The 11,931-nt window shown below is 42.5% G+C and overlaps 2 protein-coding genes across 4 annotated transcripts; one reads left to right on the forward strand and one right to left on the reverse strand.

Annotated features, from left to right (window-relative positions):
• The first annotated feature begins 3,011 nt into the window (after window positions 1-3,011).
• Window positions 3,012-9,313, forward strand: bnip2 (BCL2 interacting protein 2). Of its 3 annotated transcripts, none has more exons than XM_061282777.1 (11): window positions 3,012-3,364; window positions 4,438-4,533; window positions 4,601-4,671; window positions 5,056-5,220; window positions 6,039-6,221; window positions 6,308-6,410; window positions 6,485-6,616; window positions 6,687-6,773; window positions 6,845-6,943; window positions 7,535-7,570; window positions 8,292-9,313. In XM_061282777.1, the coding sequence occupies exons 1-11, from the start codon at window positions 3,012-3,014 to the stop codon at window positions 8,347-8,349; spliced, it is 1,383 nt and encodes a 460-aa protein (XP_061138761.1). In that variant the 3' UTR covers window positions 8,350-9,313. The 3 variants fall into 3 exon arrangements, with proteins under 3 accessions (XP_061138761.1, XP_061138760.1, XP_061138762.1); XM_061282776.1 differs by having other exon boundaries at window positions 4,601-4,670; window positions 5,046-5,220; XM_061282778.1 differs by lacking the exon at window positions 7,535-7,570 and having other exon boundaries at window positions 4,601-4,670; window positions 5,046-5,220.
• Window positions 9,314-9,833: 520 nt separating this feature from the next.
• Window positions 9,834-11,130, reverse strand: gcnt3 (glucosaminyl (N-acetyl) transferase 3, mucin type). The gene has a single exon (XM_061282779.1). It carries the CDS (start codon window positions 11,128-11,130, stop codon window positions 9,859-9,861), a length of 1,272 nt encoding a protein of 423 aa, XP_061138763.1. The 3' UTR covers window positions 9,834-9,858.
• Window positions 11,131-11,931: the final 801 nt, after the last annotated feature.

Here is an 11,931-nt window from a genome sequence, read left to right on the forward strand (position 1 = left end):
CAAGGCGACTGCAGTTTCTATCGATGCTGTTTTAAATGTTTGCCTCATTTGTTTCCTTTAAATATTTCATTTACCTTAAAATATTCATTTAACTTTGCCTTTCAATTTTTTACCACTCCCCCACCCAGCTATCTCCTCGTCTTCTTTTTAGGCCTCTACAATCATAAATAATTATTCATCTACCCCGAAAGATCACATAAAAGATGCACATGAATCTTTTTTTGTCTTTTCTCATTAGTGATAGACTTGGAGTTGCCTAAATACTTCCCGCTACCGTATTTATGGAAATGGGTTGGAGAATCTTCCTAATGACTACTTTGGTTTCGCCGTCCACCTCGGATTTTGCCGTTCCTTCCTCTTTTCAACATGAAAAGATGGGGGAGGTAAGCAGTGAAGGATTTGCATACAGCTCTGGAGTTCTCACATTATTTTTTATTTTTTTTTAAACTGGGGACTAGTCCCATCCTGCACCTGACTGTTTCACTTTATTATTCAAACCGACTGGAACACTTAAGCGAAGTCACATGTGCAGCTCTTGCAATTAAGTGCATTTTTAATGAATAAGGATAGGAGCAATATTAAAAGTGGATGATTCTATGGGGCAATCATTTATTGTTATTATCATTATTTTGCTAGACATAATATAATTCCTCAAATAGTGGCCTCCCTTTAATGGGCAACATGCCCAAATGAATATCTTGCTCGATCATTCACACGAATAAATAAATAAATGCTGCACCACAAATAGACATTTCCTTTTGTCACCTTAAAGAAAAAAAAAAAAACAGGTGGTGCACTTTGGTGGCTGAAATTACCTTTTGTCTGACATGACGTCTTGAAAGCAGAAATTGGTGCAGTGGGCAGTCAAGAGGATGCTGGCGCAAAGAGATTGCTTTCCCAAAAGATGCCTGGTCGACTCTGTAGATGAGTCAATAAGGAGTTACATTACATTGAAAATACAGAAACATTATTATTTTTATTATTACTATTATTGATGATGATGATGAATAAAATTACATATTCTTTAGCATATTTTCCTATAGGCAAATTCCATTTTTAGTTCTATGAGCATTATCAAATTTTTCACATTGGTACCCTCATGTGGCAGCATCGCATTTGTACAACCTTTAAGGTATATTATAAATTATTATAGTCTTATTTGTCAGTTGTTTTTCAAATATTGTACTATTTATTATTGTCATAAAGATTCATTTGTCTAAAAAAAGTGGCCTGGTACTCTTTGTAGTTGAATAAACATGAAAGAAGAGGGCAAGCATCATGTTGGCGGATTATGAAAAAAAATAAGATCATGGCATGCTAAAAAAAAAAAAAAAAAAAGAAAATCTTATCCAAGATTGTATGAGCAAATGATATGTTGAGTGCTCCATGTGTCATGGCTACAGCCTGACAAAAAGATTTATCCGAGATAAAATGGAAACATTTGTCTTCATTTGCAAGGTAATTGTGCCACGACTCATTAGCAAGCAGCACCACAGCGGATGAGAAGCATAAACTTGAAATTTGACTGGATTATCCTTTTGTGATGAGGCCTAATGATCCAACAGGGTAAATAGCAATGTGCTAATTGGAAATTACACCGGATGATCCCATGCACACACTGAAACCAGGAATTCACCTGAAATGCGCATTGCGTGAAACACATCCATCCAATAATATTTCAAAGGCATAAATTGAAATCATGTCATTTACAAAGTAGTCCCCAGAAAAGGTTAGATTCTATTTAAAAATGTTTCCGTCAAATGAAAATCCAAAGGTAAGACGTCTGCGTTTAAGTGTGTATCTGCCGCCACCTAGAGGACAAAGTTAGCCATTGACTCAGAACAAAACTGAACCACACCTGGGGACATGAACTGATAACTAATCACGATTGCAAATTGAAATAAGGGAACTCAACATCTGTTATTTAAATATATGAATCACTGAAAGCTCAAACGTAATGCCAGTAAGTGATTAGATATTTCATTCAAAACCGCCAGGGGAAACTAATCACAGTTTATTTACAGTACATTACCTATTCATATCGGCAGTATCTAGTGGTAGTATAATTTATTTTTCCGTTAAGAATTTCTTCAAGGTTTCACTTAATCATGTAATAATTTAGCAGTAACACAATATCGCGATATTTTGTTGACAGTCGCGAGTTTTTACCAACCTTCAAAAGCAATGGACAGCGGCTTCAGCTTGCGGTCATCCCCGCCATTAAAGTTGGTTACGGCTAGCTCCCCCTGTTAGTAATGTTAGCAAACAGCGAGTAAAGTTTGTTGGCACGCTACTAGTAAATTTGCAAACCAACTTCCAGTTAAGTCTTGTTGATAAATGACGGGTGTGGCCGCAAAATGCAGGTGTGCCATTTGAAGGGGGTGGTGAACACCTAGCGCTACAAATCAACCTTCACTGGTCGTTGTTATAGTTTGGGTAGAAATGTCGATACCAATTTGCTAATAATTTAGGGTTGGTTAAACCAAACGTAACAGTTGTAAATTGTGACGTGGCATTTCGATAGACGCGACCAATACCCACCAGCCACGGAGAAGCTGCCATTTATTTTTCGCGGTCACATTACGTCATCTGCGTCGACAGTACGTCATTACTTACGTTACGTACGCTGGGTGGCTTGGAGGGGAAGGAAGGAAGGAAGGAAGGGAGCAAGGAAGGAAACTGGCTGTGCGGGCTGACTCACGGCACACTGTAGCCCGAGAAAAGCTAGAACTCCTTCCATGAAATCTTTCAGTGGATCATCGAGAAGTTCGGGGAACCATTTCTGCACTCGATACGACGTTCGCCATTGTTGATTTAAGAAGCTATGTAGTGAGTTTGTATCTTGTTGTCATCGACAACGAAGCGAGCTACTCCGGTTGCTAAAGCTATCACGCTAACATTTCAACTTCCGAAGAAGTTGTGTCACATTCGGGGGTCTGCTTGAGAGTTATTACGCAACAAACCGGTGTTTCTTCTCGCACCGTAGCACCGGGTGTTGGTAGGCGGACGTCATGGCTTCAGATGAGATAGAAAGCGAGGCGACTTTGAAGGGTGTGAGTGACACAAACTTGAACAATAGTCGCCCAGATTTTGCCACAGCCAGGCAGACTCAAAAGAGTCTTGGGAACAGACCCACGTCCAGTCCTTCGTCTTCTGGGGTGTCGGGAGAAGTAGACGAGGAGGAGCTGGACGAGCTCCAGCACAGCACGGCGTCCACAGTGGAAAATGGCGAGGAGGCACTTGAAGAGAGTTCAACCAAAACAAGCAGCGGTTCGCAGGAAAGGACGATCCCAGATAATGAACACAACCTTGGTGTTCCGGTGAACCTTCCTCGGCCGTGCTCTGCAGATGGACCCAGTGGAAGGTATTTTGTGACGTGTACAGGCTGCTAACACGCGCAATCGGCTACAAAAGCTGTATAAATAGTTTTACCAGTGCACTTGGGCATTAATGGTGTGATCGTAAGACTTATTTTTGCAATGGAGTGTTGTTGTTTTTTTCCATGTTAGGTTCCGGAATCTAAATGTAGTTTGACAAGCCGTAAATTGCGCATACCTTGGCTCCAGTAATTGTGCTGCGATTCCTTTTTAAATGGCAGCCATACAGACAAAGACTTTGACAACTTTGATTTAAACTGCTCGGTAACATTGCCATCAGCATTGAAGTTGACTCATTTCAACAACACCCATTTCAAAGTGAGTGATATGTGCTCAACTAAAACATCAGCAATGTTTCATCATCTCAACCCGCCCGTCCTCTCATGGACCAGTACACATTCTTGTGTAGCACTCCAAGCTAAACATAAATACCCTCAGTATTGTCAATTACCGAATGCCCGGCATGCTAATGCGTCTGGCTTCGCAAGTGGCAGTCATGGATGCGATTATTGCATCAAAGGCAGCACTGTGTGGCAAACGTACAGAGGATCAGCATTAGCGAGAGGGATTGTGGTTTCCCGCAACTGAGCCTTAAACACCAGCGTGAAAGCTTTTCAATGATCTGACTAGGTGGCAAGGAGTAAACCGTAACAGTTGGAGAGACTTCATGATGGTGCAAAGATTAGGGAACGATAGCGTGTCATGGACCCGGCAGTATTATGATGGCTCACTTTCGGATCTGAAATGAATCGGAAATCATCTCTAAGCTGTCTGCAACAAGATCTCATCAAGGCTCGCTCCTCGTGAGTCTCTGCCATATTTCGCAATATCGTAATTATGGGATGCAACTCACAATTACGGTTAATCGAGCAGTTCTCGATTTGATATCTGGTTGTGTCAGTGTGCGAGGTGTTGATTACACTATCAACAATTTCTGCTTTTTCTGTACACACAGTTTGAAGCAAACTAAAATGGCTTCTCTGTCTTTGCTCGTATTGAACATATTTGCGTTTTAACGGTGACATTTGTTGTTGTTTGTTTTCTTCCCCCCCACCCCCAGCCTGGAGCGCCAGGAATCGGTTGCCACGACAGAGGCTCGATTAAGGATGGAGGGAGTCGAGCTTAAGGAAGAGTGGCAGGACGAGGACTTTCCACGGTAGTATGACGAGCGCCCACACGCAGCCGGAAAAAAAATACTTAAGCGATTACGTTCTGCCCGTTAGGCCTCTACCTGAGGAGGAGGAGGAGCTTGAAGAGGAGTTGTTTGCAGGAGCGTCTGAAGAGGGCGATCCAGGTAAACAAAAGCTTTTGTTGCTGCACCACATAATGAAAGAACAGGAAGCTGCAGCGTTTATTGAGAGGCAATACAAGGGATTATAAGAAATGTTTCGTGATGATCAATTTTTTTAATGCAATGTTGTCTAGATTAGAATTCCATTTTTCTGGCTCCCAATTGATTATTAAAGCGCTACTTAATTGTTGCGCCACGCCGTGTTCTGAGTTGTGGGTGTGGACGATGACACAAAGCAAAATGAACTCATCAAAATGTCAATTGTGTTCATTAAACTCGGTGAACTTTGGCTGGGCCAAAGAAATGTTTTATTTCCTGTTCTCAAGAAATCCTCACAGACTTGATCACGCTCATCATTCTCCACGTTTCTCACCACCGGCTTTCTAGTGAACCACGGGAAGAAGAAAAAGAAGCTGACGGCTCCCGATATCAGCCTCACACTCGACCGCAGCGACGGTTCCATTCTTTCCGATGAGTTGGATGAAAGTACGGAGCTGGACTTGGACGGCATGGACACGCCTTCCGACAACAGTAATGAGTTTGAATGGGAAGGTAAACGGACCTTTGACGTCACTATTTCCAACGCGCTGCTCGGTCAACTTTGCCGTATTTTCTCGTCATTGGTCCCCCACCTTTGGTTCAGTCGGGAACTACAGTGGAGTTAAAATATGCTGTGTTGTTTTTGTCTTTCCACACTGCTGCCTTCCGCTTTTTCACGTGGAAGGATTGTTTCCATTGCCGGCCTTGAAACAGGCCACAGGCCAGCGACAGGTTTCTCGCTCGTGGTAAGGTTCCTCGGAGAGTCCCCGGACCCCACCAATTTATGGTCAATCAAACCTTGCTGTTCAGATTATGTTGTGTCATCACTTTTCTCTCCCAAAAAAAAAGAAATCACAAGCACTTCCGTTGAATTTTTTTGGTGCATGACTTTGCCTTTCTTCCAATTGCATTTGAAGAAGTCCATGTAATGCATGTATACATTTCATCCTAAATATTGTCAATTGTTTTTAATAGTAATTCAGACGTGCAAGGTATACAACAGCCTGACTTTTCGGAAAGTCATTCTGGAGGTTTGAAAGCGTACTGCGCAGCCGGCGGAATATCTGCGATATCCGTAAATCGTTTCACCGTGATTCTCCACGTAATTGATTCTTTGCTTTCCCCACCACTTTCATTTGTCACTGTGACTTGCAAGGATCATCCACTCGTTAATGTCCAAAAAAAATAAAACGGGAGAGATTTGTTTTGCAATTCAGATGCACCTCGGCGATCCCGATTGATTAGTCTATCGATCAAATGATGATTCATTCCAACCTCGAGGGAATACGAAACGCGCGCTAACCACCCGATGCCACCTACTTTCCTCTCAGACGATCTCCCCAAGCCCAAAACTACCGAGCTACTAGAAAAGGGCGTGGAGTCGGTCCATCAGTTCTCGGCCTCGGAGGAGAGGGACGAGGGCCGGCGCTGGAGGGTGTTTCGCATCGGAGACCAGGACCACCGAGTGGACATGACGGCCATTGATCCTTACAAGCGCGTTATTAGCCACGGAGGTCAGTCGCTTGAGCCGTGCCCCAAGTCGATTCCAGCTCAAACCCAAATTGAGATTCCTGAGAATCGACATGTTTTTCCTCTTCAGGTTACTACGGCGACGGCTTGAATGCCATCATTGTGTTCGCCGTGTGCTTCATGCCCGAGAGCAGTCAGCCAAATTACAGATACATCATGGACAATTTGTTCAAGTGAGTATTTTGTTTGCAAACATTTTCCGAGCGTCGTCGCTCACGCTACGAAAACGCTACGAAAACGCTCGCAGGTACGTCATCGGCACGCTGGAGCTCCTGGTGGCCGAGAACTATATGATTGTGTATCTCAACGGCGCCACGTCGCGGAAAAAAATGCCAACCGTCGGCTGGCTCCGGAAATGTTATCAGCAGATCGATAGAAGGTAAGCGGCACTTTAATTTAAAAAAAAAAAAAAAAACATTTTCAGTATGGCTTCCGTTCCTGTGTTGCAGGTTAAGGAAGAATTTAAAATCGTTGATCATCGTCCATCCCTCTTGGTTCATTCGCACCCTGCTGGCACTCACGAAACCTTTCATTAGGTAACGGCCAATGTTGACAAAAGCGCACCTCTTTTGGAAAATGCTTCAACTTCATTTTCTTATTTTGACAGCTCCAAATTTAGTCAAAAACTCCAGTTTGTCTACAGCCTGACGGAGCTCGCAGCGCTAGTCCCGATGGAGTACGTGTCCATTCCAGAGTGTATCAAGCTGTAAGTACTCGCACGTATTCTTCCTTTTCCTCCTGCGTGTTTGAAACAAGCCATGCGCTGTGTCTTCCTGTCTCAAGCAAGAGATTCTTTGACCCACCGTGAAAATCGAATACTTTTCCAGACGCAATATCGGCGGAAAAAGTCCACATTTATACAACGACATTAGTGAGTGGGAATCAGTTGTGGTCGAGAGGTTGCCTTTCCGGAAAATGGTTTTAGCCAAAGTCGATCAGGTGATTGTGAATACACAAGAACCACTTTTTTTATATTTGGGTCTTTTAAGGACACTATAAGTGGACCCAAAATCTCCACATTGAAAAGACGCAATTTGTTTGAATAAAGCATCAAATTTTTATTTTGGTTTCCTCAGTAATGATGATCAAACACAAATCACAAAATGTAAAGGCGTTTTCAAATATCGGGACGCAGTATTGACAAATGCTGCCAAAACTGCAGTCTTGTTTTATGCCTTACGATCGTTGCAACAATTTCGATCATATACATTTGCTAATTTCAATGTATGGTTGTTGTCTTTTTTTTTTCCCCCCCCCTCTCTCCTCCTAAATCGTCATTTCCATTCCCCTTCCAAAGGTTTGACGAAGAAAAAAATAAGAAAAGCTGTAAAAGGTATCACGTGTTTTTCAACTCGGATTTGGTTGCCTTTCACAAAAACTAACAACTATAAGTTGCACCCCCAGCACCCCCCCCCACACCCCCATAATGAATAGAATAATTTCGATTTGTATCTCAAACCAATAACATGTCGTTCATCACTTTGAAAATGTGTTTTATTCCAAACATCTCTGTGGCACTACCAAGAAGTTTGTTTTCATTGAAAAATTTACAATGGGACTTTTTTTTTTTTTTTTTTTTAAATATTTGGTGGGTTCGACCTTGTTGGCTTAATGGAAGCGGGTGTAGTCACCAAGAAGTAGTTGGACACGGTCACCGTGGTTACACGATAACTGGGCGTTCTCATGGTGCACTGAGTGGAGGCCTCACAACTTGTTTGCATGACTCACCGCAAAACCTAACGGTCACAAGCCTCGTTCTTGCTTACATCCGCACGTTGATTTCCTCTGCACAGTTTTGCCGTGAAGGCTCCTCATTTTTTTTTTTTTTTTTTGATTTTGGTTGGAAGGGATGTTTGAGGACAACTCATTTTGAAACCCAACTTGACCGAAAATGTTGCACACTCCTGATGAACATGAAGGGGAAAAAAAAGAACGAGTGAAAACACGCAATTTGACAGTCAACAAACAAAAAAGGACAAAAAGCTTGCACAGAACAGGAAAGACCGAACAATGCATTATTTTGATTTTTCTGCCTGTCTGTTCTATATGCGCAGGATCGACCAGGAAGCGCAGGGCAAAGTGGAGATGGCCGCCGCCGCCCTTCCCCAGTGATCCCGCCAAAATGCCAAGGACGATGAAGAATGTTGGAATCGCTGCCACTCTTTGTTTGCGCGTGTTTGTGTTTTGGGGGTGATGTGACTGGAAAAGTTTTGCATCGGGAAAAGTGCCTTGTTGAAGCGACGCTGCCTCTTAACATTGTGGAACATTTTACGAGTTGCGTGACTTTAAGCAGCTTGCCCTTTCGTGCTGTCCAAGAGGTTGATAGGACTTGTTTTGTTTTAATTTACCGCCGCCGTACCGTGTGCAAACGGTTTTCTCTACTTACTGTTGTATCTACTCGCTATTTAAGGCACTCTGTTACATTTGAATCAACGATCGCTGCATGTACTGCTTTATTACGTTGAAATATATATTTATATTCAAAAAGAGGTGACAAAATGAGAGAAAGTAATATATTTTTATTGTTGCTCTGATTTTAAAAGTGCATTTTAGGTCTCTGACCCCACCCAACTCCTTTACAGGCTTTTTGCACATTTTGATTCAACTGGGAAAAGCCCACCCTCACTTTGCCGGCCAACAAATATGCAACTTCTGTGGACACCATTTTCTCTATGCCATTAGTCAAAAGTTTTATTTTTCTATTTACATAAATTGCCAAACGTTGCCGTTGACGTAGGAACATAGCACGTAGGTAATTTTCAATTTGACCACTAGGCGGCACTGTAATCCATAAATGACTGTACAGCGTTGACAGCAAAAAAAAGAAAATCAAGGCTTTACATAGAAAATGGGTCACATGACTGCCTGTGTTTTCAGAATGGTCCATGTAATATTTTCTGAGAAAACCTGGGGATAATGTTCGTGGGTGTATCGGACAATGTAACGGTTTATTCCATGGACGTTAATTAAATTTGAAAAAAAACAACAAAAAAGCCACTGATTGTGTAATCTGACTAATGAGATGCACTGTACACATATTACTAAACCCATTAAACTAAATGGTCAGAGACAAAAACTAGAGCCTCCACGTGGTTATTATTTAGATATGATTTGATTAATTCACCTACTGATGAAGCAGCAAATTAGATTGATGTTGGATTTAACCCTCCCCTTAGTCTTAATTTTATGTAACATATTAAAAAAGCCCAAGAGCAAATAATAACACCAAATTTCGTGGCGCATTGATGATACTTCTATGTGATAACGGGAAAAAATCTCATTAATTTCAAACTAACACATTTAACATATACAACACAATATACATTTATAGTAATAATGAACGTACGTTAAAAAATAATCCTGTAGCCATTGCTCTCTGTAGGTGTAAAAAAAAAAAAGAAAATCTGAATTTGCGAGAATTTTACATTCACTAATCATCAGCAAAAATAGAAAACTAGACTGATTTTGAAATAGTTTTGACTCACTTTCAGATTAACACAGTCTATCGACCAACAGTCCAATTACACACCAAATAAATACGGTACAAAATTAATCCGCGAAACTGCGAAACTGAAATGAACAATGATAGTGGTTAACTCAATGTCAAATGATGCCAAATACTTACTGAACTCCATAACCTAAAGCTTTAAAATACAAAATAGACTCCAAGCATCTAATAGCAATGTCGTCCACCATTGGATCAAACTTATTAGCGAGGAGGTGATGTTGTCTTAAGATCCACGCCAGGTCTCCGCTTCCATACACGCAAACCGCTCTTCTATTCTCCCCTTTGCATGGCTCATAAGGAGCCCCTTTCCTCACGTCCCCTGCCAAATAACTCCATTTGACCATGCGGGCTATGGCATGCATGTCCGACGTGTCGTATTTGGCGTTTGCGGGTATCGATCCGGGCACGGAGGGCATTCGCTGCAAGGTGGCCCACAAATGCTCGTCGGGGCTGTACGTGTCCTTCTCCCACTCCAGTAACGCGTGAACTTCCAGGTCCTGCATCACGTGTTCCACAAAGGCCCTACTGACCACAAAGTACGCATTCCCAGTGAACATTGGACTCTGAATGGGAGGTGGGCTTTTCTTCACGTCGGTTCTGACGATGGAGTCGGTGATGTTAAAGTGATACTGCCAACGTTGCTTCTTGTAGTCATTCGTGGCTTCTGTTTCCATGCTGTTCCTCCCGTTGAGGAGCTTCAAAGCTCGCACCATCTCTCGGTTGGTCTTAATTGGAAAGTCCGTCCCGCATGTGTTGAGCAGGTACCTCCACCGAACCCGGGATCCCAATAAACCTTCCATGCAGTTCAAATCGGCCTGTACTCGCGACCATGAGGCGTAAACCACATTTTCTAATTTCTTAGCTACGAATACGTTCTCAAAGCAGGAGACGATGGCTTCCACGGCTTTATGGAAGTCCGCAGTGGATTTCCGGTCCACGTGGACGCAGTAGATGTTCTGAGGCATGTAAATGGCACGCAGGAGCCGCTCGAACATTTCAATCTGTTCGTGGATCACCATTGAGTACGCGATGGGGAAATCCTTCTCTTCTTCACTCAGAGGAACCATAAAGAAGCCTCTCCGTGTTATATAAGCTTGACAATCTTGGGTCGCGTTCAGGTAGAAGTCCTCAGATAGCAGAACTTGCCTCCTCCTGGACGATAAAAGGACTTGTAAGTCGTTTTCGCGACCCGCCACGTCTCCCGTGATGATCGCAGAGCAGGCAGGCAGGTCAGTCTTGATTTGCTGCGGTATGGTCGGATCAAGGTCCGTTTTCCATCGGACGAGCAAAACAAACACACCCAAAAGGATGAAGGAAAAGATCCTCGGAAGCCATGGGCCTTTTAAGAACTTGGCCAAAATCCTTTTCTTGTTGGAAATCTTCATTGCCGCTTGCCTTTGCAATCGAAAAACCTTTAGGAGAGGTCACCATGTGTTTATCACCTGATAAGAAATTTCTACGACCGATCTCACAGTTTACACAAGGAAAGTAACCACCTTGAAATTGTTAATGTGTAACAACTATCTTTCCAAACTCATTAGACCTGCGATGATTTTGACCCGTACATCCCACCAGCGAGTATTCACTGGAGCTGTCACGATTCGTCCCCGGTTCCTTTGTGATATTCAAAGTCAAAGTCAAAGTCAGCTTTATTGTCAATCTCTAAAGCTGTTGTGATGTATGTTACCGTGGTTTCTGTTCACGACAGTTCACTGACAGCAAAACATCGAGAAAAAAAAAGGCACTTTGTATTCCCTTAGGTGTCAACGTTTTACTGACGTGTCAACGTTTTACTCCCGTGTCAATGTTTTACTCCCATATGCCTTCATCCATGACAGTATCAAAATGCAGGCACTTTGTACGAGAAAGTCCAAATCCCCCGCTCTGAAACATCTTTAATCAATTGGAAACGATTGTATTGGTTTCTTGCTTTGCTTGTGAATTGTTGTTAGGTAGCGATGTGCGGAAAAACGATCATGTACTCATTCAAACGTTGAGCCGCTCTGTCTTGACGGATATCATTAAAAATAAATATGCTTCTGTTGGATTTTGTCAACAATTTAGGGAGAGCGCTATCTGCGCCTCATGGCAAAAGCCATTGCCAATCACCTGTTATCCAATTTACCGTATTTCCCGGACTATAAGGCGCACCTAAAAACCTAGGATTTTCTCAAAAGCCGACAGTG

Source organism: Syngnathus typhle, linkage group LG7 (genome assembly GCF_033458585.1).
Source record: "Syngnathus typhle isolate RoL2023-S1 ecotype Sweden linkage group LG7, RoL_Styp_1.0, whole genome shotgun sequence".
Classification (NCBI taxonomy): domain Eukaryota; kingdom Metazoa; phylum Chordata; class Actinopteri; order Syngnathiformes; family Syngnathidae; genus Syngnathus; species Syngnathus typhle.

What these genes read in the sequence shown, in the direction of transcription:
- bnip2 (XM_061282776.1), top strand. Translation starts at nt 3,012, where the DNA reads ATGGCTTCAGATGAGATAGAAAGCGAGGCGACTTTGAAGGGTGTGAGT. An exon ending in GCAGATGGACCCAGTGGAAG is followed by an intron (nt 3,365 to 4,437) that starts GTATTTTGTGAC and finishes CCCCACCCCCAG; the next exon opens with CCTGGAGCGCCAGGAATCGG. An exon ending in CAGGACGAGGACTTTCCACG is followed by an intron (nt 4,534 to 4,600) that starts GTAGTATGACGA and finishes TCTGCCCGTTAG; the next exon opens with GCCTCTACCTGAGGAGGAGG.
- gcnt3 (XM_061282779.1), bottom strand. Translation starts at nt 11,130, where the DNA reads ATGAAGATTTCCAACAAGAAAAGGATTTTGGCCAAGTTCTTAAAAGGC.